At 49.3% G+C, this 26717-nt stretch overlaps 2 protein-coding genes across 7 annotated transcripts; both read right to left on the bottom strand.

Annotated features, from left to right (window-relative positions):
• Positions 1 to 1563: 1563 nt before the first annotated feature.
• Positions 1564 to 5447, bottom strand: Smim41 (small integral membrane protein 41). Of its 4 annotated transcripts, none has more exons than XR_011374966.1 (2): positions 5026 to 5447; positions 1564 to 2598 (listed from the first exon to the last, which is right to left on the bottom strand). XR_011374966.1 is itself a non-coding variant. In XM_070035333.1 (2 exons), the coding sequence occupies exons 1-2, from the start codon at positions 5427 to 5429 to the stop codon at positions 2434 to 2436; spliced, it is 399 nt and encodes a 132-aa protein (XP_069891434.1). In that variant the 5' UTR covers positions 5430 to 5447; the 3' UTR covers positions 1564 to 2433. The 4 variants fall into 4 exon arrangements, 1 of the variants encoding a protein (XP_069891434.1); XR_011374965.1 differs by having other exon boundaries at positions 1564 to 2570; XM_070035333.1 differs by having other exon boundaries at positions 1564 to 2570; positions 5168 to 5447.
• Positions 5448 to 7422: 1975 nt separating this feature from the next.
• On the bottom strand, positions 7423 to 18493 carry Atg101 (autophagy related 101). Of its 3 annotated transcripts, none has more exons than XM_070035325.1 (3): positions 18470 to 18493; positions 13118 to 13442; positions 7423 to 8122 (listed from the first exon to the last, which is right to left on the bottom strand). In XM_070035325.1, the coding sequence occupies exons 2-3, from the start codon at positions 13367 to 13369 to the stop codon at positions 7718 to 7720; spliced, it is 657 nt and encodes a 218-aa protein (XP_069891426.1). In that variant the 5' UTR covers positions 13370 to 13442; positions 18470 to 18493; the 3' UTR covers positions 7423 to 7717. The 3 variants fall into 3 exon arrangements, with proteins under 3 accessions (XP_069891426.1, XP_069891414.1, XP_069891423.1); XM_070035313.1 differs by lacking the exon at positions 18470 to 18493 and adding an exon at positions 18245 to 18330; XM_070035322.1 differs by lacking the exon at positions 18470 to 18493 and adding an exon at positions 18136 to 18231.
• Positions 18494 to 26717: the final 8224 nt, after the last annotated feature.

The following is a 26717-nucleotide window of genomic DNA, read 5'->3' as shown; positions in this document are numbered from 1 at the left end:
TCAACAAGCACTCTCACTTGTACATGTTTGACTTTCCTTTCATCCTAACCAAAAATGGCATGTGCTACATCTTACTGCCCCAGTCTGAAAATGAAGGAATCAAGGCACAGAAAAGTGAGGCACCTACTCAGGCCACATAGTACACAGAATTTAAATCCAGGCAGTGTGGTTCCAGAATCCTTTCTCTTGATTGCCAGGTTATATTGCCTGGAGCTCAGACAGGCAAGCAGAACCAGGCTAAGGAAGGAGAAATAGCCTGTTCTCATGGCTTGGACCCTGAATCATGAAAGGCCAGAAGTCAGAATTATTCCTAGATAGTTGTCACTTACATGAGCCAATAATTTCCCTCCATGTAGGTGGTAAATTCAGACTAAAGAAGTCCTAAAGGAAGTGGCACTGTGGCTCAAATGGTAGAGCACTCGCCTTGAGTGCTCTGAAGAGCTCAGGGATAGTACCCAGGCCCAGAGTTCAAGCCCCACAACCAACCAAAAAAAGTCCTCAAGGGTAATTCATTCTCTCACTGAGGGGTATCACCACCCCCTCATTGGTCTAGGCCAGGAGCCAAGATGTGGTCCTGTCTGCCTCTCCCTCCTCCTCATCCCTCACATGCAGCTAACAACCAAGGCCTGTATCCCAAGCTCTGGTGACTACCATTTTGGTTTTTTTTTTCCAATTGCCTTCTTGCTTCCTTTTTACTTCCAGCTTCTCCCACTCTCAAATGGATCCCAAGCTCCCAAAGACCCAGAGCTTAAATCCATACTACTTTTTCACTCAAAGCTTCCAGTCACCAGCCATCTTAGATAAACAGCAGCTCCAGGGGCTGGGAAGGTGGTAGAGTGCTTGCCTTGCATGCATGAGGCCCTGGGTTCAATTGCCCAGTATCACATAGGCAGAAAAAAACAGAAATGGCACTGTGGCCCAAGTAGTAGAGTGCTAGCCTTGAGCTAAAGAGCTGAGGGACAGTGCCTAGGCCCAAAGTTCAAGCCCCACGACCGGGGGAAAAAAAACAGCTCCAGTCCAGGCTGTCCCTGCCACCCTCCCCTCTGGGAATGGTCAGACAGGAAAATCAATGCCAAATGATAATTACTGCAAAAAGCCTTTATTGGATAGAGAAGCACATTATCTATTGGATCCTCACGATCCAATTGTCACTTCTATTTCATGGATGAAGATACTGGGGTTCAGGAAAATTTTCAACCTGGTACTCAGTACACAAAATCCACCCTCATCTCCCCTAGCACTCTGCTCAGGCTGGACTCTGACAAGACACCCAGTCAATACTGGTTGAATGAAGTGGAGCTCTTGCATATACTGGCCACAAGGGGACAGCAGAGTGTTGGCATAAGAGTCACTTTCTTTTTTTTTTTTTTTTTTAATTTAAATTTTATTTTATTTTATTTGAGAACATACTGTACAGAGGGGTTACAATTACATTGGCAGGATAATGCATACATTTCTTACCAAGCATTGCAGCCTCCTCCTTTGTTTACCCTTCACCTCCCTTCCCAGCCTCCCCCCTCCCCCCCACCCAATCATACCCCCCTGCCCCCCCCCCCACACCGACATTGTAAAGTTTGCTTTGACATGACATTTTGCACATCTCACATCTCACCTATAGAAAGTCTTGGGAGAGAGTGGGGGAAAAGAAAGTCTTGGGAGGCTGGGAATGTGGCTTAGTGGTTGAGTGCTTGCCTAGCATGGATGAAGCCCTGGGTTACATTCCTCAGTGCCACATATACAGAAAAAGCCAGAAGTGGTGCTGTGGCTAGAGTGGTAGAGTGCTAGCTTTGAGCAAAAAGCAGCTCAGGCACAGTACCCAGGCCCTGAGTTCAAGCCCCAGGACTGGAAGAAAGAGAGAAAGAGAGAGAGTGGGGGAGGGAGAGAGGGAGGGAGGGAAGAAAGAATGAGGTAAGGAGGAAGGAAGGAGAGAGAGAGAAAGAGAGAGGGGGAGGGGGAGGGAAAAGTCTTTGATCTGAAGGGCTGAGGCAGGAAAGGGAATGACCACACTGAGAGGACAAAGGGGGAGAAGCCTTGGCTGGAGTTGCTATTTTAGCATATACCAGAAGCAGGTCAACTGGAAGAGAGTGAGGGAACAAATCACAAATATCCCTAGTCAAGAGCTAGAAGCAGACTGAACCAAAGTATTTATTTATGGTATATTTAATAGCAAGTCACAGAAAGTGATTTTCCAATGTTGGGTTTCTGGGGGTACCAAAAGCCCTCAAGTAGGGACAGATCACAGGGCTATCAGATCACTGGTGCCCTGCCCAGGCAGAACAGGACTGCACTCAAAGGCCTGGTGGGTGTAAAGTCAGTGACTACTACATCAGTTAGTAGGTGAGCCCACTTCTGAGCACAGGGTACACAGCAGTCACCTAGCATGGACTTCCCAGGCTCACACTAGGAGTCCTTCAGAAGGCGGAGGGGAGCAGCTCAGAGGAAGTAGTGGGTGCCAGGATCCCAGAACGAGGAATCATCAGAGTCCAGATGTCTCGCAGTCATCACCTGAAGCACCAGGGCAGCAGCTGCTGAGAGCCCTCCAGGATGCAGCTCACACGTGGCACAGGAATCTGTAAGAGATGGCCCCTCCCACTGTAGCTGGAGAGAAGTTGTACAGTTGGAGGCCAAGGAGAAGATGGGCTAAACTCTGTAGCCTGTTCTAGCCCAGGATGAACAATAGGCTGAAGGAAAGTTAAGATCTCAGCCCACATGTGGCCCCAGTCCCATCCCATGTAGTGCAGCTGTCTGGGAGCTCAGATGCCTGGTTTTTCTTGAGACTTTCAGACTTGTACCTAACTCCCACCTCATTCCCAGCCTGAGCCCAAGGTGGGGTGATATCATCCACTTCCAAATTTTCTAAGCCCTTTCAACCTCATTCAGTCCAACAGCCTTGATCAGGGCCACAGTTCTGTAACAAACTATTCAGTATCTTCCCCTGGGAACACTTCAGTCCTCAGCAAGTCCCACTCCTCCACCAAACACTGAGCTGAGGACATCCAACCCCTATCTGTCCCCAACCCGTCACGGGTGCGAGCAGACATGATGATGCTGGGGACAGACTGTCCTCCAATCATCCCTAATACCACAGGAACTTAAACAAAAGGCCAGCCCTTCCAGTTCACCACCTGGATCTTTCTTGTCAATGTTTATTCTAACTAATCTCTAAACCCTTACCCATTCATCAGGCTTAGGCCAGGAAAGCTGAACCTAGCTGGCTAGGAAATGGCTGGCATCAGGAAAACTGTTTTAGCAGCAGGAAAGTTATCAGCAGGGGACCTGGGAGATCAGAGACAGGACAAACAGTGACACAGAGACTTGGGCTTATACCCTGATAAACTACATGCCGTGTGTGTGTGTGTGTGTGTGTGTGTGTGTGTGTGTGTGTGTGTGTGTGTGTGTGTGTGTGTGTGTGTGTGTGTGTGTACATATGCACACATGAAGGCTCCTTCTTTGGAAGAGAGGCATTTTACATCAGCATCTCATCAAAGAGTGGTGGGAGACATCAGGGGACAAAAAAAGGGACAGAGCAGGAAGGACACCACCATAAGTCCAAGCCCTGGAGGCCCAAAGTCCAGTTCCAGCGCTGCCATTCACTTGATCAGGTCACTTGCTTCTGAGTTTCAGAGCTGTTTTCAGAAGTTCTGGGCCTTCCCATTTGTAAAAGGGAAGGATTCTCAGAGGTCTGGAGACCCTCTATCTTAGTGGGGAAAGATGAGGAGAACACAGGGTGGAAAGGGAAGAAGACAGCACATGAGTCAAGCAGAAAGCTGAAAGGACTGGGAAACAATGCAGAGGGAGTTCTTTGCTTCTCCAGGCCCAACAAAGTGAGGTGGGAAATGACCTTTGGGTACAGCGAGATGCCCTGCTGCCAGGAACATTCAAACACAAAGAGTTGGAGATGGCATCTCTGAGAAGTGGGCAAGTCATAGGGCTTGGGTAGCCCAGAAGCCCCATCTAATAAGTGTCAGTCCTTGCACTGCTCTGCCAGGATCACACATTGTCAGCTTCACAGCTACCTTAGCTGCACCTGCCCACACCCTTGATGACTGTCCCTTCTCAGCCTCTCTTCACAGCCATCCAATAGACTCTCCTCACAGGTGAACTGGGACCCTGTTCCTGTCCTGGGCAAGCAGGGGAAGGGATTGAAAAAGAGAGGCAGACATAGCCAGTCACTCCCAACAAATAATACCACTACCCACAGAAATCTTACATACAAGGCTGAACAAGGAGAGGGACAGTGCAGGTCTGTCCCTCCCCCACCCAGCCCAGGACTCTGTAGATGGCCTTGGCCTAGAGTTACTTGTCTTCTGGGCCACCCAGGCCCTTCCCTCCAGATGGTTCCTGTCCTTGGACAGACAAGAGACAGGAGACCCACACAGAGCCCCCACAGCTGGAAATCCTCAGCCCCACTTCCTGGTGGAATGTGCTCTTGAAGCCCCCCAGCTGCCTTGAACCTTTCCAATCTCACACCACACAAAGCTCCTGGCTCTGGGATACAGGAACCTGGGAAAGGGATTCTCAGGGTAACCCAGACATCTCAGATACCTCAGCAGGAGCTACAGTGAGGAATCTTGCTCTTGGGGGTGGGGGGATGGGATAGGAAAGACATCAAGGAGAGTTCAAACCCAAAGCGGGTAGCGGTTCCTATTTGAGGGCAGGGCCCAGGCAACCTAGATGGGGAGCCTTAGAGCCTGGTGAGGCTGAACAAGTGCAGAAGATTGGGTGCTGGGAGGTCTCCAGAGCATGCTGTGGCCCTTTCAGACTCCCTCCTTTTTGATATGTCTGCTGTGCCCTCTCACACTTTTCACAGTGGCCATCTGTTCCTAGGAAAAGGACAAAGGGGGAAAGGGACTCAAGTTGGGGCGGAACAGGCTGGCTTCAGCAGACCTGGAAGAGGAACCTTGGTAGCTGCAACCCGCCTTCTCCTGGACTTACCCAGAGGTACCCTTAGTATAGGTAAAGGTCCCATCGTGTCTCCCCTTCTCCCCCTACTTATCGCATCTGCCTGTGCCCAGGGCTTCTCACCTGAACGAAGCCCAAGAGTTTGAAGGATCCTCTGTTGGGCAGCATCAGCAGCTGCCCCCTGCCCAGCGCGCTCGGGACGCAAGGAGGAGGCCAAGGATCAGACTGGAGCGCTCGCTGCCTGGCACCTAGGAGTCTTCCTCACCTTCACTGGCACCTCCAGGCTCAGCCTCGCGGGATGGGCGCCACTCGCGAGCCAGCAGTGCCGTGAGCCCCTGGGCACGGAGGAGGAGGCTGCTGCCAAGGAACAGGATCCCGCAGAGCACGAGCAGAGACAGCACGCCCAGCACTGCTGCCTGCACCACGCGAGGCCCCTGGCTCTCCGGAGGCTGCAGGGGTTCCCCGGATTGGTTGCAGCAGCTCAGCCAGGAAGCCTGGGCCACTGCGCCCACCTGAGAGCCGTTCATGTTCCCAAGGCTGCTATCCAGATGTGCGGGAGCTCAGGCTGGTGGGTGGGCCAGAGGGCGGACCGAGGCATAGCTGGGATTCAAGGGGGCGGATCTCAGGAGCCCTGCGACCTCACTCCCAGCTCAAGCTCCTCGCCTCCTAGAGGACTGCTCTTCCCCGCTCTTCCCCGTGTAAACCGGTTGCTCTTCCCCGTGCAAACCGGTTGCTCTTCCCCGTGTAAACCGGTTGCTCTTCCCCGTGCAAACCGGTTGCTCTTCCCCGTGTAAACCGGTTGCTCTTCCCCGTGCAAACCGGTTGCTCTTCCCCGTGTAAACCGGTTCGCTGGACAGGCAGGGCTCCTAATCCTGGTGCATTTCTCCTAATTCCCAAGGTGCACACATGTACCTTGGCGACCTCAGATCCTATGTCACCAAGGCTCTCTTCCCTTGCAAAGAAGACCAAGAGCTAAAACCTCCTTCGGGACTATTCAAAGCCTATCCCAGTTGCAGACTGGGAATACTGATCCACTAGGCAGGACTCAGGACCAAAAAAAAAAAGTTTCAACCCAGATGCTGGTGGCTCACACCTATAATCCTAGCTACTCAGGAAGCTGAGATCTGAGGATCACAGTTCAAAGCCAACTTGAGCAGAAACTCTTTTGAGACTCATCTCTAATTACACGCCAAAAAAGTCTGAAGTGGCGCTGTGGCTCAAGTGATAACAGTACTAGCCATGAATAAAAAAAGCTCAGGGACAGCCCCAGGACCAGCATAAAAAAAAAAAATTCTTCCCAGGACCAAAGTTCAACACTGCTAGACGCCCCCACTAAGATGACACAAACCATCAGCCTAAAGTATGTGGGTGATGCACTCTTACGCTGGGACAAACAGACCTATGCTTTCCCTGGATTCTAGCACATGGAAGATGGAACAAGGTACCCAGATTTCAGGACCTACCCCAACTCCTATTCTCCTGCCTCACTGGCCAAGGAAAGTCCTATTTACCAATAACAGAGCAGATCTGAGCTAAGCTGCCAGCATTCCTATCCCTACCCCAGGGGAATCACATATGCCAAAAGGAATAGACTCTCCACCAAGGGCAGCCCATCACCAGCTGGGTACCATATAACTCAGCCAGGGAGTGGGAATATGGAGTCCGGATGCAAAAAAAAAGCAGAGAGCTTGGAAAGCTGACATGGAAGCAAGACCTAGATCCCCAGAAAAAATCTGCAGCAAGCTTTCCATCCTCTTTTCAAAATAAAGTCACTGGTAAACATCTATCAATCACCTATGCCTCAGAAGGAAAGAGGAAGGAGGAACCTGCCCTGTAACAGGCCAGCCATCTGGAGTCCTGCAGGATGCCCAGAAACCATGAGGAGGACCTCACAAAACCTCAGACAGCAAACAACCATGGACAAGGGTGGCATGACCAGGGTAAAACACACTAACACTTCCTGGCCATCCTGACTACTTACCTGCTCCAGGACACTGAACAATACCTCCCCCCACCGTTCATACCCCTCTGTACATGCAACTAGTCAATTCAAAAGTACCCCAATGTAGAAAAAAATTGCAAAATATTGAACAAATCAATAAAGCCTAGCATACAATAGATTCTGAATATGCTTGTGTAAAATTTGTGTAAACTACCAAAGCAGTGCCTAATAACAGTGAGAAGGCCCAACTTAGACATGTCACCAGACACCGCAACTGCAAGCTAGCCAGTATCTTCCCAGTTACCTCACATTAAAATGGTTTTCTAGTGTAAGTCAGGACCTGTCTGTGTTTCATAAAGACCAAGACATTCTTGGATTAATCACAATCACATCTGAGTTGTAACACATACTTATGTGAATGTCCAACAAAGCTGCAAATTCTATCTTTAATACTATCCACTTCCTTGTCTCAGCTTGGAATAAATGCCAACACATATCTGTTTTCTTCACAGGAATGGCAGAAAGTATAAATGCTTCAGAGCAGGACACAGTCCAAAGGAGAGATAGTTGAACCCAAATTCACATCTCAACTTTATTCACCAGCCTTAAGGGGCTCTGCTGCACAATGCAAAAAGAAGAGGGATCCCCCCCCCTTCCCCTTCCCCAAAGACTACGGGCAGAACCTGATCATCAGCAAAGGTAAAAGGGATGACCAGAGGCTGGCTACCATAAAACAAGGAAGCCAGGGGCTACCCTTTCCAAGTCTCATCAATGACCCAGAGTCAGTTCCAGAGCCCCAAAGGGCCTGACAGTACAATCTTCAGAGGCCAACATCTGAGAGCCATTGAGGATCTCCCAAGGCTCCAGCAAGGGCTACAAGGCAAGGGTGTCTTTGATAAGCCTGCGCATGGTAGTAGTGACTGAGGTGCCCAGAGCGTCAGTGATCTGAAAGGAGATTTTGTACAGGTAGGGCTGCACATCCTTCAAGCCTGTGTCAAACACGTTGTCCACTTCTGACTGCGTGGGCATCTTGGGCAGGTACTCATGCCGGTTCATCACCTCCACAATGTTGATGATCTTCTCACAGAGCTTCTCACCCACCTTCTCCCTGCAGATCTGGCGCTCCTGCTCTGTGGCCAAGGCTACCACATGTACCTTGACTGTCCATACTTCCCATGGGATGCACTCATCTGAGAAAGGCCAGCGAGACTTCTTCTTCTGATAGAACTCCAAGGATATCTGCCCCAGCCCATCACCACCTGAATTTCGAAGTGCATCCTGGGAAAGAAGGTATAACAGATGAGCAGGCCCAGGCTCTGAAAGGGTTCATCCTATACCCTAGGGAACTAGGTTCTCCCAATTTTATCAGCCCTCCAGGGATGGCAGGAAATGAGACCCAAAGAGGATAAAGGATTTAATAAGGTCATACAGCAAACTCTAGCCTGAAATTGAGATTCAAATAAAACAACACTTGTCTCCTCACTCAGCAAACCCCCTGCCCCTCCCCCCCAGTCCCACAGTCCTAGGGCTTGAATTCAGGGCTTGGGCACTATCACTGACCTTCTTTTGTACAAGGCTAGCTCTCTACCACTTGAGCCATAGTAACATTTCCGGCTTTTTCTTTTTCTTTTTTTTTTCATTTTTTTGTCGGTTATGGGGCTTGAACTCTGGGCCTGGGCACGTCTCCGTGCTGTTCAACTCAAGGTTAGCGCTCTACCACTTGAGCCATAGTGCCACTTCCCAGCTTTTTCTATTTATGTGGTACTGAAGAATTGAACCCAGGGCTTCATGCATGCTAGGCAAGTACTCTACCACTAAGCCACATTCCTAGCCTCTGCTTCAACTCTCTTAAGAACTGATATTATAGGAATCACTCTGTCTCTGGTCTTGAGACATTTGCTCTATGCCAGGAATTTTAAACAAAGAATCACACTGGTTCTTCTCAACAACACCATGAAGTAGAGAGATCACTTCCAACTTACTGAAGTAAAAGCAGACTCAGAAGAGGAAAGTAGGACTGGGAGTGTGGCTTAGTGGTAGAGTGCTTGCCTAGCATGCATGAAGCCCTGGGTTGGATTCCTCACTAGCACATACACAGAAAAAGCCAGAAGTAGCACTGTGGCTCAAGCAGTAGAGTGCTGGTCTTGAACAAAAGAAGAGGAGGGGAAAGAAAAGGAAGAGGAGGAAGAGGAGGAGGAGGAGAAAGAGGAGGAGGAGGAGAAAGAGGAGGAAGAGGAGGAAAGAAGGAGGGAAAAGAAAGAAGAAGGAGGAAGAAGAAGAAGAGGAAAGTAGTCCATGAACTGCTGCACAAGGGTTTGAATCTGTATGGTCCAGTTTTAAAACCTTTGTTTTTTGCCTTCATATTAAGAGGGCTTCTCTTTCCACAATCCCACCTCTGTAGTCCCTAACCTTCAGAATATTTTCTAATATTTCCTTTTCCCCTTCTTGCTTCTCCACTGCTAATTAAAAACCTCTTCTTTCAATTATGACAACTCAAACCTTTTTTTTTTTTTTTTTTTTTGGTGGTACTAGGGTTTGAACTCAGGGCCTTGTATTCACTGGGCTTGCTTGCTCAGTTAGTGTTCTATCACCTAAGCCATGCGGCTAGTATTGTTTTTGGCTGGTTAAATGAAGACAGAGTCTCACAGAATTTTCTGCCCTGGGCTGGCTAAGAAACATGATCCTCCTCAACCTTCTAAATAGCTAAGATTACATACAGATGTGAGCCCAACTCACATATTCTTTTTGAAAGTAAGAAGAGGGGATTATAAAGCCTAGTGAACCTTGTTTAGAAAAAAGGGAAAGAATGAGTTCAACCAGACCTGAGTGGTTCTCCTTAATCTTTTCAGAGAAGCTAAAGGGACCAACTAGGCCAACCACTGCCTATTCTGCCCAAGAGATCTCCTCCCAGCCAGGCCCTGAAGCCTATTCCATCTGTGTCAGTGGCAACCCAGAGGGTAAGGGTGCCTCAAATTCTGAACTATCCATTAGGAAATAGACTCTCCTCCACAAACAAACCAAGGCCATGTGACTCTGACTGACAGTAACAATAGCTAACAGTTGTATAATGCTTACTGTGTGTTGGGCTCTGTTCCAAACACTGGATACATTTGCCTCATTTAATCTTTACAGTACTCACTGCCTATGCAGAAGATACAATTTATAATTCCAGACCACTCCACAGAGTGGAGACACTTGCCCAAGGTCACAGACTTGCTGGGTGTTAGGAACTGGCTCCAGAGTCCAAACTCTTAACCTCTCAGCCCTGGGTGCCTCCAAGTGCAGAGTGGTGAATAGAAAACTTGGTGAGGGGCTGGGAAGATGGCTCAGTGGTAGAGTGCTTGCCTTGCATGCATGAGGCCCTGGGTTCGATTCCTCAGCACCACATAAGCAAAAAGAAAAAAGCCAGAAGTGGCGCTGTGTCTCAAGTGGTAGAGCGCTAGCCTTGAGCTGAAGAGCTGAGGGACAGTGCCCAGGCCCAGAGTTCAGGCCCCATGACGGGACCCCCCCCCAAAAAAAAAAAAAAAGAAAGAAAAAAAAGAAAACTTGGTGAACTCACCATGTCTAGACTTAAAGAGAAGGGGATAGAGAGGTTAAATGCTATTAGCCCAGGAAGTGGCCCACCTGACATTAGACATTCTACTCCAGTAAGTGCAGTGCCCAGGAGTAGAGGAACAATGTAGATATTTGTAGAATAGAAATTAGACACAGACCTCAAAAAAAAAAAGAAAGAAAGAAAAAATTCCCGGCTGGAATGTGGCTTAGTGGAAGCATGGGTTCGATTCCTCAGTACCACATAAACAGAAAAAGCTGGAAGTGGCACTGTGGCTCAAGTGATAAAGTTCTAGTCTTAGGCAAAAGAGCTCAGGGACAGTGCCCAGGCCCTGAGTTCAAGTCCCAGGACTGGCACAAAAAAAAAATTCAGGCTGGGAAGGTGGCTCAGTGGTAGAGTGCTTGCCTTGTATGCATGAGGCCCTGGGTTCGATTCCTCAGCACCACATAAGCAAAAAGAAAAAAGCCGGAAGTGGCGCTGTGGCTCAAGTGGTAGAATGCTAGCTAGCCTTGAGCTGAAGAGCTGAGGGACAGTGTCCAAGCCCAGAGTTCAGGCCCTATGACCGGACCCAAAAACAACAACAACAACAAAAAAATTCCCTTTGCTAGCTTCAAATACCACTTACTAGCTGGGTGCCAGTGTCTCACTCCTATAATCCTAGCTACTCAAGAAGCTGAGATCTGAGGATCATGGTTTGAAACAACCCAGACAGAAAAGTCTATGAGACTCATCTCCAAACAACCACCAAAAAGTAGGAAGTAGAGTTATGGCTCTAATGGTAGAATGCTAGCCTTGAGCAAAAAAGCTCAAAGACAGGCTGTACCCCAGGACTGGTGTGTATGCACACACACACACACACGCACGCACACACACACACGCACACACACACACACACACGCACACACACACACGGTATTGAAACAGTAAACCTAGCTATGTAGGAAGCTGAGATTGGGAAGACTGTAGCTCCAGCCAGTCTAGGCGGAGAACTCCAACAGACTCCATCTTCATAGAGGGATGCTAGATGTGGTGACGTGTACCTATTATTCCAACAACTAAAGGAAGCCTAAAATAGATCATGGCTTAGGCACCTGCCTGGGCAGGAAGTAAAACCTTACCCTAAAAATAACCAGCAAAAAACAGGTGAGATGCATCGCTCACATGGTACAGTGCCAGGCTAACAAGCACAAGGTCCTGAATTCAAACTCCTGCACCACTAAAAAGATAAATTACAATTTTTAAATGGCTAGGCTTTGGTGGCACACACTACTCAGGTGTCTGAAATCTGAGGATCATAGTTTGGAAGTTTGCCTGGGCAGGAAAGTCCATGACACCCTTATCACCAATAAACTACCAAAAATCTGGAAGTAAAATCTTGGCTTAAATGGTAGAGCTCTAGCCTTGAGCAAAAGAAGCTCAAGGATAGCACCCAAACCTTGAGTTCAAGCCCCAGAACAGGCACAAAAAAGAAAAAATAAACACTGTACCTTCTCTCAATGCAGACAAATGCACACTGCCATTTCCACTACCTGAGGTCACCTTGCCAGGTGTGTCCCTACCACACCTTTCTCCCTGACCACACGGGCATACAAACACATGCTGCAAGCCAGGCACTATTGACTCACGCCTGTAATCCTACTCAGCTACTCAGGAAGCTGAGATCTGAGGATCATGGTTCAAAGTCAGCCTGACAGGCAAGTCCATGATATGCTTATCTCCAATAAAAAACCACTAGAAAAAAAATCTTATTTCATAGCTGGGTACTGGTAGCTCGTGCCTGGTCATCCTAGCTACTCAGGAGGCTGAGATCTGAGGATCACGGTTCAAAGCCATCCCAGGCAGGGTCCGTGAGAATCTTTTTTTTTGTTGGTCGTGGGGCTTGAACTCTGGGCCTGGGCGCTGTCCCTCAGCTCTTCAGCTCAAGGCGAGCGCTCTACCACTTGAGCTACAGCGCCACTTCCGGTTTTCTGGTGATAGGAGTCTATGGTCTCTCCTGCCCGGGCTGGCTTTGAACCGCGATCCTCAGATCTCAGCCTCCTGAGTAGCTAGGATTACAGGTGTGAGCCACCAGCGCTCGGCCCGTGAGACTCTTATCTCCAATAAACCACCAGAAAACTGGGAGTGGCGCTGTGGCTCAAGTGGTAGAACGCTCACCTTGAGCTGAAGAGCTGAGGTACAGCACCCAGGCCCAGAGTTCAAGCCCCACAACTGACAAAAAAAAAAAAAAAAAAAAAAAAAAATATATATATATATATATATATATATATATATATATATATATATATATATATATATATATGCTACACCAGCCAAAGGGACTCTTCATTATCAGTTAACTACTCCATAGCCAAGAAATCCTCTCTGAGGAAGTTTCAAAAGGAAAAGGCTGAGGCTTGTGAGAAGAGAAATGAACACAAAACAGAGAAGCAATCACAGGGAGCTGTGTGGCCAGAAACAGTTAAGACCACAGGGGCAATGACCAGCACCCCAAAGGGACATGCCTGCCAACACTGCTTCCCGCTCTTCCTTCTTCCCTGGGTACGTGTAGGAGCACACAGCCCCAACTATACCCAGACATGCAAGCCCTCCCCACCAGAGCTCTCAACATGCCTATTCCTTAGAGACAGAAAGGACCTGACTCTCACTCCCAGGAGGGAAGCTCTCACTCCCAGGGAAGCCAAGCTAGCAGTCACCTGCCATTAGTTGTGCCATATACCTACCTTGAACTCCCCAACAACTTTGCGCAGGGCCCGGTCTAGCTCCTCAGAGGAAACACGGACATAGGTGAAGTCAATGAAGTCACAGTCAACATCCTGAGTGCCCACGGTGCCAATGGAGTAGGTACCTTCCTTCTTGTAGTGGAACTTGCCCGTGCTGCGATGCAGAAGCACCGTGTGCAGCACGGCAAGCATTGCCTCCTCCACCTGTCGCCCCTCCACTGACACCTCCAGCACCTCTGAGCGACAGTTCATCCTGCGGCTGGCAACCACACCAGGACCACGGACAAGAAGAAGACAGGCAGCTTCACCTCACCCAGACGCTACCCTGCAAATGAAGATTGTGTCAGAATGATAACCCCTTCCAAACATCTAATCTGTAGTAACTGCCTGGCATGTTCAACTCAGCCTCTGCCCTATTGGCCCTTTTCTGCCTATTGGCCCTTTTCTGTTTTGGCATCACATTCCATCTGAGAACCACAGACTCTCAGGATCAGAAAGGGGCAGAGCTTCAAAGTTACCAGGCCAAACACCTGCCCAACGCTGTTCAGAGGGCTATGAAGAGTCAATATATCCCTGAATCAAGACTAAATACGTACACAAAAAACTTAAGTCTGAGCTGGGCTTTTGGTGGCTCATGCCACTTGGGAAGCTGAGATTGGGAGAACTGAAGTTCAAAGTCAGCCCAGGCAGAAAAACTTTCAACTCTCCATCTTGACCAAGAGCTGAATGTGGTGGCACATCTGTTAGCTATAATTGGAAGTCTAAAATAGATGGATCTGTGGCCCAGACACATAACCACACAAGAAGCAAAACTACCTTAAAAATAACCAGTGCAGGGGCTAGGAAGTTGGCTTAGCATGCATGAAGCCCTGGGTTCAATTCCTCACTACCATTAAACAGAAAAAGCCGGAAGTGGCACTGTAGCTCAAGGGGTAGAGTGCTAGCCTTGAGTGAAAGAGCTCAGATTCAGCACCCAAGCCCTGAGTTCAAGCCCTTGACTGGTCAAAAGAAAGAAAGAAAAGAAAAATGACCAGTACAAAAAAAGAGGTAGAGGAGGGCTGGGAATGTAGTTTAGTGGTTGAGTGCTTGCCTAGCATACATGAAGCCCTGGGTTCAATTTCTCAGTACCACACAAACAGAAAAGGCCAGAAGTGGCGCTGTGGCTTAAGTGGTACAGCACTAGCCTTGAGCCAAAGAAGCTCAGAGACAGTGCCCAGGCCCTGAGTTAAAGCCCCAGGACTGGCAAAAAAAAAAAAAAAAAAAAAGGTGGAGGAATAGCTCAGGGATAGAATGCCTGCCTAACAAGCACAAGGCGAGTTCAAACCCCAGTATGATGCAAAAATTCTTGTTCTTTAGCTCTAAGTGAATAACAAAGAATGACTCTATTTGGGAGGTCACAGCATGCTTTTGAAAGCCAATGGAAGCTATCGTGATAACTGGGCTTTAAAACTTGAATGACACACCACAGACACATCCACACTGAATCTCATATTTCCAAGTCCATCCAGACAGGTGGGCAGACAGGCAGGGAGGCCAGCTTGAGATCAGCTAGATGCCAGTACAACAGTTATAGAAACTGTACGTTAGGTGGAATGGGAAGGTGGCTCGGTGGTAGAGTGTTGATTCCTCTGTACCACATAAACAGAAAAAAGCCGGAAGTGGCGCTGTGGCTCAAGTGGTAGAGCACTAGCCTTGAGCTGAAGAGCTGAGGGACAGCGCCCAGACCCAAAGTTCAGGCCCTACAACCGACCAAAAAAAAAAAAAAAAAAAAAGAAACTGTACATTAGGTGCAGGGCAGTGAAGAGAAGAGAAGGGTTCTCCTGTCAACAATCCTGGGTATGAATCCCACCTATGCTGCATTTTTGGATGTTTTGTTTGGTTGGTTTTTTTCAGACAGAGTCCCAGACTGGTACATAATTCCTGGACTCAAGCTATCCTCCTGTCTTAGCTTCCTGAGAGGCTAGGACTACAGGTTTACCTGGCCCTCCTACATCTTGTCCTATGCTAATGTTTGGATTTTAAATGTTCTTCAAAGATCATGTGTTGTGTTTTTGGTGCTACTGAGAAATGGTGGAATTTTTAACAAGTGGGGCCTAGTAGAAGGAAGTTAGGTCATCTTAAAGATGACATTGGGAATAAGGTCCTTTTTCTTATCTTTTTGCTTTCTAGATATCATTGCCCCACAGGCTCTCAGCCACGATGTTGTTATACAAAGGCCTAAAAGGAACAAAGCTAGCCCAGTATGGACTGAAACTATGAGCCAGGATAAATCATTCCTATTTTTAAATTGTTTATCTCGGTATTTTGTCACAGCAATAGAAAGCTGACTAACAAGTAAATCACTCACCAGTTCTAAACCTATGAATTGAGACTGTAGTAAGGACTAGTCACTGTAGTGCATGTAAATACCATAAGAATATCAACTTAAAAGGCAGGAAATCTTAGCTAAGCGCTGGTGGCTCACGGCTGTAGTCCTAGCTACTCAGGAGGCTAAGAAATGAGGATTGAGGTTCAAAGCCAACCCAGGCAGGAAAGTCTGTGAGACTCTTAACTCCAATTAACCACCAGAAAACTGGAAGTGGCACTGTGGCTCAAGTGGTAAGGTACTAGGCTTGAGCTGAAGAGCTCAGGGACAGTGCCCAGGCCCAGAGTTCAAGCCCCACAACCAAAAAAAGAAAAAAAAAAAAAAAGACAGGCAATCTGGATTGGAATCCTAGCTCTGCCACTTCTCCTGTAACAACTGTGTGGTTTCCCCCATCTATAAGGAGACAGTAGAGTTAGAGACATAGCTCAGTGGTAGAGGGCTTGCCTAATATGTGCAATATAATTCTCAGCACTGCTATAATAATAGCTATCTTCAAAGACTAGTCTCTGGGATTAAAAGAGTTAGTGTGTGTAAACCACTTGAAGCAGTACCTGGAAATCGTAAATATTCACTAAGCATTTAGCTGATATAATTCATTATTATACCAGGGGGCAATAGCCACAAGAAACATACAGAGGGGCTGGGATGGTGGCTCAGTGGTAGAGCGCTTGCCTTGCATGTCTGAGGCCCTGGGTTCGATTCCTCAGCACCACATAAGCAAAAAGAAAAAAAGCCGGAAGTGGCACTGGGGCTCAAGTGGTAGAGTGCTAGCCTTGAGCTGAAGAGCTGAGGGACAGCGCCCAGGCCCAGAGTTCAGGCCCCACAACTGGACCCCAAAAAGAAACATACAGAACCAGGACAGGAAATTCGCTACCTCTTTTATTTTTTGGGGGGGGGGGGGGGAGTCCAGTCGTGGGCCTGACCTCTGGGCCTGGGCACTGTCCCTCAGCTTTTCAGCTCAAGGCTAGTGATCTACCACTTGAGCTACAGCGCTGCTTCCGGCTTTTTTTTTTTGGGGGGGGGGGTCTGGTCCTGGGGCCTAAACTCTGGGCCTGGGCACTGTCCCTCAGCTCTTCAGCTCAAATAGTGCTCTATCACTTGAGCCACAGCGCCACTTCTGGCTTTTTTCTTTTTGCTTATGTGGTGCTGAGGAATCGAACCCAGGGCCTCAGGCATGCAAGGCAAGCACTCTACCACTGAGCCACCTTCCCAGCTACCTCTTATAACAGGCAGTTCCATCCTTATAGTTCCATTCAGTTTTTACTTCTATTAAAGGAATCTGTATCTTATGCTTCAAATTGCTGGTTTTAGGGTTTTGTTTTGTTTTTTCTTTTGTGTGGGTAATGAGACTTGAACTTGGAGCTTGGATGTTGTCCTTTAACGTTTTTGTTCAAGGCTGGAACTCTACCATTAGAGCCATACGTCCATTTCCAGCTTTTCTGGTGGTTAACTAGAGAAGATAAAGAGTTTCAAGGACTTTCCAGACCTCTGGTGTAGCTATATAAAATAACTCTGATCTCTTTTCCACAAATGAACTTTTTAGAAGCAGTTCTTGTCACTGAGTCATCTGCTGACCCTTTCTACAAGTGAAAAGTCCTCGGTCCCAATAAACATGCATACTCAGATCTCTCCGTGGCCCTGGCAGCGTGGCTCTCTTCTAATTTGATTTCCACTTATCTCCTCCCCCACCTCTTAAACAGCTCAACACTGGACACAGGCTGCTCACAAATCAGGCTAGCTCTGCCCACTTGTCCTACCAGAAGTTATTATTGTCTCTCCAGACAGGAATGGGCAGACAATTCTATGGGGGCAGGGACTCTAACCTATTCACCAATACAAGGCATACCCTGATACCAAAAGTTCTGGTCCTCTCAGGGTCTGCTAGATTTGTTTATCTTGGTGAAGATTAAATGGGCACTCTTGTCCATTTCTGCCTCTATTCCATCTTGTAGTTTCCCACACAGAGACTCATCTCTAATCCGGTTCTTTCTTCCACTTTACCCTCCAGAGTCCCCCCTCCCCAAACCTCCATACAGGACCTTATATCTTTTTTTGGGGGGGGGAGGGGAGGGCTGTCAGTCGTGGGGCCTGAGCTTTAGGCCTGGGCGCCGTCCCTCTACCACTTGAATCACACTTCCGGCTTTTTCTGCTTATGTGGTGCTGAGGGATCGAACCCAGGGCTTCATGCATGCAAGGCAAGCGCTCTACAAGGCCAGGGCCTTCTATCTCATTTAGGCCTCTAGCTCAGGCTCCTCCAGATCCCATTCCCTCCAGAAAGTCAGTCCGGATCAGCCCAGCCCACTTTCCTTCCAAACAGAAACTGCATAGCGTTGGGTCCCCACGGTGCGCAGGGAATCTCATCTCTTAAGAGTCCCCCTTCCTCCCAAGAGCAGAGGCTGACCTCCCCGAGGCGGACTGGAGCCAGAGTATCCCTTTCCCACCAGAGCCCGGTCACTGTCACCCAGACAAGACCTCCGCGTGAATGCTGACCCTCGAGAGCCGGACACGGACACACACACACACACACACACACACACACACACACACACACACACACACACGCACGCACGCTGCTGGGCTCCACACCGAGAACGCGGGCTGCACACAGGGTGCACGCCCACCAGGGCCGCGTTCCCCGCCGCCGCCCGCGAACCTGCACGGTCGGACTGGAAGGATCTCGCCGGACTCCCGAGTTCAGGCCGAGCCCCGGAGAGCGTCCGCACTCGCACAGGAGAGGGCAGACGGCCAGGATGGCCGCTTACCTCCTCCAACTCCCGTCCCAGACCCGCAGACACCGTCCCGGCAGGCGCCAGACCCTCCACAGCCAGAGCCGCTCGGAGGCCGGAAGCTTCGCACCGCCTTGGGCTGGAAGATACCAACTGTGCCCGTGGGGGAGGAGGGCTACCCGGCTTCATGGAGCCGTTGACAGCACCACAGCTACCCACATTGCTGGAAACGCACATGGACGCACACCCACAAATGCTTACTTCTCTATATCTTAGGTGCTACTTTTTCTCGATTCTCTCTCGAGTCGTAAGCCTCGATGGCAAGAAGTATTCCTCCCTCCGTTTGGGCGAATCCATTCACGCCCACCAGCCAGAATGTTGTGGTTTCGGTTGGTACAGCTCACTTCCGCCATAGAGACGGGAGGGAAGGAAAGGCTGGGAGGATGCTAACGCTGCCCCCTGCGGCGGAAAGGACTCATCGACGGCAAACCTGCGCCTGCAGAGGAGACTTTGATTCCCCACCCGGACCGGACTGAGAGTCCCGGAGGCACCACCGATCCCCCACAAGATGGGGGGGCCTACCATCTAGATGAGCGTGAGCATACCCGCGTGCTGCGGACTCCGGGTGGATGGCCAAGCGTGCCTCGACCCATACAAAGATGCTGGCGAAAGGGGCTTCATCTTTCGGAGGCTTATCTTCGTGCAGCCGCCCTGACCGATGCTCTACCTGGACCGATCCGGTGGTGTCACTTCTTGTGAAGTGTGTAAGTCTGTCGTTGCTTCTCTGACATCACCCCTCGTTTCTGATTTCCTTTATAAACAAGCAGGGAGCTGCTTTGGGGAGGGTCACACGGATAGTGCATAGAAAAGGTTTTCGTGGCCTATCCGTGTGTTTTATGAGTGTGAGTGCGTTTCTACTGCTGTGTAACTTACTGGAGCATGTTTTGTTTTGTTTTGTTTCTCCATGTGTTTTTTTGTAATAAATCGCGATTTATTTGTTAGCCTGCAGAGCCTGGAATGTGCCCACGTCCAACAGGGGGCACTCGAGTTGTTTAATGTGAGGATTAAGTGGCTCCTTTTCCTCACCGCCTCCCCAAACAGTCATGCATATATCTATCCTACTGGGTAGGTAAGAAATTTATGCTTGGAGAAGTAACTTGCTCAAGATCACTCAATTAAGTGGCAATACCTGGGATTCAAATCTACTGTTCTTTACCACCACAGAAGTTCCCTATCTGACTTCTCTAGCAACTTCACCCACCAACACATGGATTTGTAGCCATTTTTCTACCATGCCAGTTCAAGCTACAGGTCTTGACTGAATTCAGTCTAGAATGAAGAATAAGGTTTATGTTTTGTTGCCAAAACAATGGCTTGAACTCAGTGCCTTGCTCTTGCTCAGCTAGCTTCCTCACAGCTAGCACTCTACCAGTTAAGGCCACACTTCTAGCTTGGCTCTTATCTGGCTAATTAGAAATGGAGTATTGTACACTCTTCTGCCAGAGCTGTCCTGGAATCTCAAAGGGATTTGATCATCAGGTATAATGGGCTACTGAGTGTCATAACCAGGCTCCAAAAGACCACTGTCATATCCCTCACCTATTAGGCCCCACTCCCCCACCTGTACTTTCAAACCCAGCTACACAGCCACCTTTGCTGGCTGGCCTTGACCCCACCATCTTCTTACTCCCTGTCTCTTTCCTTCTTCCCCATGACTCTTCTGCCCTACAGACCAACTCCTCTGGAGCCTGCTACAAATCAGGCCATTAGGAGAAAATATAGGAGCGAGAAGAGCTGGTGAGAACTTGAAGGGGTGGGGGTAATTGAGAATCAATCAACCCTGGTGTGCAGGAGGAACTAGGGCTTGACCCCCAGAGCTTGTCAATACATTCAAGCATTTAAGTAGTGACTGGCCTCCTTCTAACACACACACACACACACACACACACACACACACACACACACACACACACACACACACACACCTTCAGGGTCAAGCCCTTCATTACCACTATCTTGATGATATTGAACTTTAGTGGTCACCATGTCATCACCAAAAAGACACTACTGTGCCAAGTTCACTGTTCTTTTCAAGGTAGGTATAATCCAACCCCCACAGCCCCAGTTTATTTACAGATAATAAAACTAAAGTTTCACGATATGCAGTAGTTTGCTATGATGCTTTTTTTCTTCTGGTACTGGGGCTTGAATTCAGGATCTCCTACTTACTAGGAAAGCACTCTACCTCTCCAGCCCCCTTTTTCTTTGGCTATTTTCCAGGTAATGTCTCATTGCTTTTGTTTGGTTTTTTTGCCAATATTTGGGGCTTGAATTTAGGACCTGACATTCTTACACAGCTTTCTTGCTCATGGCTGGCACTCTTATCACCTGAATCATGCCTCTAGTCCAGCATTTTGCTAATTAATTGGAGGTGGAATCTCTTAGACTTTTCTGTCTCTGCTGGCTTTGAGCCACAGTTCTTTAGGTCTCAGCCTCCTAAGTAGCTAAGGCATCTTGCTTTCTATACCCACGCCAGTTTGGGTTGTGATTCTCATACTTGTCCTTCCCTGTGTCACTGGACAAAACACGGTACTACATCATCCAGCCACTGTAGCTGAGATTAGGTGTTCACTACTGCACCTAGTAATTAGTTGATATGGAGTCTTTCAAACTTTGGGGGAGGGGCCTGGTCTGGCTTTAAACAAAGATCCCCTGGATCTCTGCCTCTCAAAGAGGATTACAGGCTGGAGCCACCACACTCAGCTGTGATGACCAGTTGTATTGTTTGTTTGTTTGTTTTTTGTTGGTCATGAGTCTTGAACTCTGGGCCTGGGCACTGTCCCTGAGCTCTTCAGCTCAAGGCAAGTGCTGTACCACTTGAGCCACAGAGCCACTTCTGGTTTTCTAGTGGTTAATTAGAGATAAGAGTCTCACAGATGTTCCTGCCCAGGAACCTCAAATCTCGATCCTCAGATCTCAGCCTCCTGAGTAGCTAGGATTACAGGCATGAGCCTGTTCCTCATGAAGCACAGATTAACATTTGAAATTGGTAGGCTGAGTAAAGGAGATGGTCCTCTCCAATATGAGTGGGCTTCATCCAATCAGAAAAAAAAGCCCAACTCTCCCTGTGAGTAAGGGGGATCCCTGTCTGCCTATTTTAGGTCTAGGTCATTGGTCTCCTTTTCGTTCTGTTTCAAGACTGCCAGCATTTAGACTAGAACTACATTTTTCACTCGGCTGGCTCACTAGTGGCTGACATCACATTATAGCTTGGGCTGTCTCAGCCTCCATAATGTATGTATTCCTCATAAATATCTCCCTCTCTGCTGTCTCAGGGCCTGGGGCTTGAACTCAGGGAATCATGTTCTTAGTTGGCTTTTTCCACTCAAGAATAGCACTCTACCCCTTGAGCTACACCTTTACTTCTGGCTTTTTTTGTCCATTAATTGGAATGAGTCTCACAGACTTTACTGCCCTGGCTGGCTTTGAACTGGCTTTGAACTGCTCCTCAATTCTTAGCCTCTTGAGTAGCTAGGATTACACACATGAGCCACCAGCAGTCAGGGTTTTGACTTGGTTTGTTTTCATTTTAGTATTGGGGCTTGAACTCAAGGACCAGTACTCTCAGTCTTTACTGTTCTGTTTTTCCATTCACAGACAGTGCTCTACCACTGGGCCATGCTTTCAATTCCAGCTTTTTTCCTGGTTAATTGGGCATTTGTCTGCCCAGGCTGGCTCCAAACCTCAGTCCTCAGATCTCAGTCTCCTAAGTATACTGGCACCTGGATTTCTCCAACTTCTTTCAGGACAGCTCTTATTGAAACTTAGAGTTGTGGTGCCACCCCTACCTGAGTAGTCACTTTTGTAAAGAAAAGTGTCTTAACTCAAAAAAATGGAACTACGCTGGATGAATTCTCCTATCTGATGTCCTTATCCCTAATAATCAAGATTCAGTTATTCACTCACTTGTACCACACACATACCTGTCTACATATCAGACCCCATGTAATACCAAGTGGAATGAGCCACAGTTCTAGCCCTCTGAAGCTTTGAGTGTTACAGAGAAAATGAGCCAGGAGAGACACTTGGGTAGGAAACTCAAACAAGTGACGTGAAAGAAACAGCAGCAGGTTCTTTTTTTGGTTGGTTATAAGGCCTGAACTCTGGGCCTGGGTGCTGTCCCTCAGCTCTTCAGCTCAAGGCTAGTGCTCTACAGCGCCACTTCTGGCTTTTTCTGCTTATGTGGTGCTGAGCAATTGAACCCAGGGCCTCATGCATGCAAGGCAAGCGCTCTACTACTGAGCCACCTTCCCAGCCCCATCAGCAGCAGGTTCTATGGGGACATCAGAATGGAGGTTACTACTATCATCCCAGAGAGGTGCTGGTGGTCTGGTGACATGTTCAGAATGAAGAAAGGTCCTAAGCCCTACTTTTCAGTAAGTGATGGGCACTTGAAGGAAACCAGATGGCCATAGGGGACACTGGACAATCATCTGAGGAGATGGGCAGGGAAGGGAAGAAATAGAGCCACAGGAGCTTATTCTGGGCAGGGTTTCTAGAGAAGAGAGATGGGGGGAAAGGCTGGGGAGAGGTCTTGCTGAGGGGTAGGAATAGAAATAGGATTCTAAAATAAGAGGATAGAGGAAAATGACACCTCATCCAAAGGCCCAGCAGCCAGGCAGCCGAGCCACTGTGCAGGAATCTCTCTCTGTCATATCTACAGCAGAGGCCTCTGGCTGGACCTTGAAGACCAACCCAAGACCTTGGGAGTAGGCGGCTGGCATTGCCTGCTGAATGTGACCTCGGATAGCCCTACCTCATCCTGGGGTGTGCCCAAGGGGAGAGCTGAGCCCTGAAGTCGGCCCTGAAGGCCACCCCAGCCGCTCCAAAGCTGACCCCAGTGGTGTCACAGGGAGTGACTCAAGCCCCAGCAACAACAATGAGCAGGACTGACGTCAAGCCTGGAGCTCTTGACGGTGGCCAGCCTGGCTGGATAGCCAGCCCCTGCCTGCTGACCCCTCAGAGGGGGCCAGGCCACAGGAGCAAGGAAGACCAGCTGTCCCTTTCTGACATCTCTCCCCAGGGATCCTAGGCAAAAGTTCCTTCCTCCGCCTTCCATCCTTACTAGCATGTCACTTCCCACCCCTCCCCCTCCGTGGCAGAGGAAATAGCTGGACAAGAAGAAAGTGGAGAAAGTGGCAGAAAGCATGAGAAAGAGGCACCTCCTAGCCCCAGCCTGCCAACTTCACCAGGCCACTGTGGACCCGAACTAAGCTAGGGTGCATGCCTGCTGTCTGTTCTGATTTGAGGCATTTTTCCTTCAGGAGGATAGGGCTGTGTGTCTAGTTCTCTGGGAAGGTTTATGGATTTGGCCAAATTGGGGTGAGGCTTTATTTCTGTGCCTCTGTCCCTAGGGTGACCACTGTGTCCCTGCGACCACTGTGTGTTTTTCCTTTGTGAGCCCTTGTGAGTATCATGCATGGGGAAAAACTTTTGCTTGCCATCCTGGGAAAAGGAAAGAGCTGTTTATCTGCCCTGGTAGGGGATGGTCTGTGCAATCCCTGGGGGATGGTTTTCAGCCTTTAGTTTTGCGTGGGCAGGGGGCATCTGTGTATGTAATCTTATGGTATCCCACTATGGAGGACCTGGGATGGGGTCCAGGTTCCCTACCTGGGTACTTCAAGGCTAGGCTTCCTCAGTGGGGGCCCAAGCTAAGTAGGCAGCACCAGGTCTGCACCCGCCCGCCAAGCTTGCAGCTGGGCACTGTTCCCTGCTAACGCAGCATGTACCAAGACGGGTCCCCCCCCTACACTCCCTTCCCTGGCTCAGCTGCCACCCCCAACCCCCGCAGCCACACCGCGCCTGATTTATGGGCCTGGGTTGAGTCTGGACAGTGCCAGTGTCTGGGTCAGACCTTGAGGAGACCTCAAGTGCCCCCCCCCCAGCCTGACCAAGTCAGGGCCCAGAGGTAAAAGAAGCCAGAGTGGTGAGGACGGTGAGCCAGAGCAAGGGCTTAGTGGTGTTAAGCAGAAAGCCAGAGCCAAAGCCAGAGCCCCCAGGACCCCACGGCCCTCAGCCTAGCTCTAAGCTCAGCTGGAAACACTGAAAGCAGAGAGGCCTTTCCTGTGGGTTATATTACCTTCTTCCTACACCCACCATAGTTGGCTGGAGGTTGCAAAGTCCCATTATCCAGCCTAGATCTTCACCAGACAGCCCCTAGCCTGGGAGCAGGGAAGGGCCGGGGCAGAGGCCTAAGAACTGGAGACGAGAGCCAGGGCTGGAAGAAGAGTTCAGCCTGGGATTCAGTGCTGGCTGCTCTGGTGGAAGGACAGGACAGCTATTGACAGGCCAGTAGCCTGGAAAGGACTGGAAAACAGGTATCACAGGAATCTCACCCCTTTAGTCTCATCCTCTGATGAAGCCCCATAACCCTGGGGCCTCTGCAGTCAAGGGTCAGCAAGGAGAGGATGGGACTCATCTAGATCTCTAAGCTAAAACTCCCAGCAGTCCTTGACCAAGGGCTCTTGTGAAGACAGCCCACAGCACTGTCCTCAGCTGGGATACAACGCCGACCTGCCTAACTCAGCTGCCTCATGGTCATGAAAGACCATCTCTGCTCACCATCCAGGACCACACTGCAGCCTCCTACCTCACTGGCTCTCTCAGGCTTCTGTTGGCTGCCCCATGGCTGAGCGTAGTAGGTACCTACAACATGGTTGTCTACGGCCTTCAATAGCTTCTTGCCTCCTAGAGGCTGACCTTCACCATCTCCCTTTGTAAGGGCTGCCTTGTCCACCCCATGCCTGAGGAAAGGGCCACCAGGCATTGTCCCAGGAGTGTAACCTTCCCCCTCAGAACTGAGGCGTCAGACCACCCTTCCCAGTCACAGGGGCACCTCAGGGTTGGAGAAGGGGCCAGGGCATCTGGGCACCAGGCCCAGCGTGGGTGAAGGGAGGGGGACAGGGAGGCAGGCTTCCTGGGTCTCCTTCGAGGACAAACAACAGGCTTTGAGGCCTTGGAAAATCCCGCCCGGGATTCCAGGCCCTGCCGGGCGTCACTGCCTTTTGACTATTGTCCCCTTCGGAAACGGGCCCAGCCCCCGGCCAGTAGGGACAGAGTGGCCATTGTGAGGTCCCATCAGGCTCAATGTCCCCCTTGTTAGCCCTCCCAGCCCCTAGCAAGACTTGGAGGCCAATTCTTCTAGTAGCTGAGTGGAAAGAGCTGGCCTCCAGGCTTCAGCCCTTGGGTGGGATAGGGTAGGGCAGGGCAGGGCAGGGCAGGGCAGGACTGGAGGATCAGCTCCCCACCCTGTACCCCAAGTGGACCTTTTATTTTGGAGGCTTTAGATTGGGAGGCTGAGTGGTCAAGTAGTTGGACACACCCAGTCAGCTACTTCTAAGCCAAGTGACCTTGGGAGAGTCATTTCCTTCCTCTGAAGTAGACTCTTCTCCACTGGAAAAACAATAGCTAACATGTATGTGCCGGGCACCATTTTGAAACATTTATAGGTATTTCCTCATGAAATCCTTTAAGCAATTTTATGAAAAAAGATACACCTTATCCCCTGAAATATAGAAACAGTGAAACACTGAATTGTTAACTAACTCACTCAAAATCCACATAAGATTCTTTCTCTTTTCCTTTCTTCCTTCTTTCCTTTCTTCCTTCTTTCCTTTCTTCCTTCTTTCCTTTTCTCCTTCCTTCCCTTCTTTCTTCCCTTCTTTCTTCCCTTCCTTCCTTCCTTCCTTCCTTCCTTCCTTCCTTCCTTCCTTCCTTGTTTTTGATGGCTGCTAGTTATCAAATCCTGAGTCTCATTCTTGCTATGCAAATGCTTACACCCCAGCCCTAGGGCCAAGCTTACATCACAGTAGTCTGGCTCCAGGGGTCTTGCTTTTCCCACCCTACTATGCTTCCCCTTGTGAGTAAAACCATACTTTCCTCACTGAGTGGTAGCAAGGGCTAGAAATAACACATAGTGAATGAAAATAACCTGGCTGCTGGGGGACACAATATGTGACAGTTCTCATCATCTCAGACTGAGATATTCCTTTGCCGCCACCCCTGTCTCCAAGCATTTTGCTTTTCCCAGGGGCTTCCCTGTCCCCACATCTGTTTGTGCTCAAAGGCTCATGGAAGAGAGAGACCCAGAGTCTAACCATAGCTGGGGAGGTTTTCCCAGCAAGTTCAGCTCCTGGCCAGAGCTTGGGGAAACTAAGGCTCAGTGAAGAGCTCAGTAAAGAAGAGGGCTTCTCCCACAGCAGCGTGGTGGAGGCTAAGAAGCCACCTCCTGACTGACTTCCCCTGACAGCTGCTGGTGCTGATGATACAGCTCACCTGGAGCCTGCTTCACATGCTGGGGTGCGTGTTTGGAAGTCTACTGCACTGGCTGGGGCGGGGGTGGTTAGCCACCAGTCAGGACCGATCTTCCCATCCAGCCACTGGATGCTTCAGAAGGCCTGAGGGTGTACTATGAACCCAAGTAAGGGTTCTGTGAGGACATTGCCTCATG

This window comes from Dipodomys merriami, unplaced genomic scaffold (genome assembly GCF_024711535.1).
Source record: "Dipodomys merriami isolate MVZ:Mamm:240054 unplaced genomic scaffold, mDipMer1.0.p SCAF_10, whole genome shotgun sequence".
Lineage (NCBI taxonomy): Eukaryota > Metazoa > Chordata > Mammalia > Rodentia > Heteromyidae > Dipodomys > Dipodomys merriami.
The sequence above is the reverse complement of the archived record's forward strand: the minus strand, read 5'-3'. Positions and strand labels throughout refer to the sequence as shown.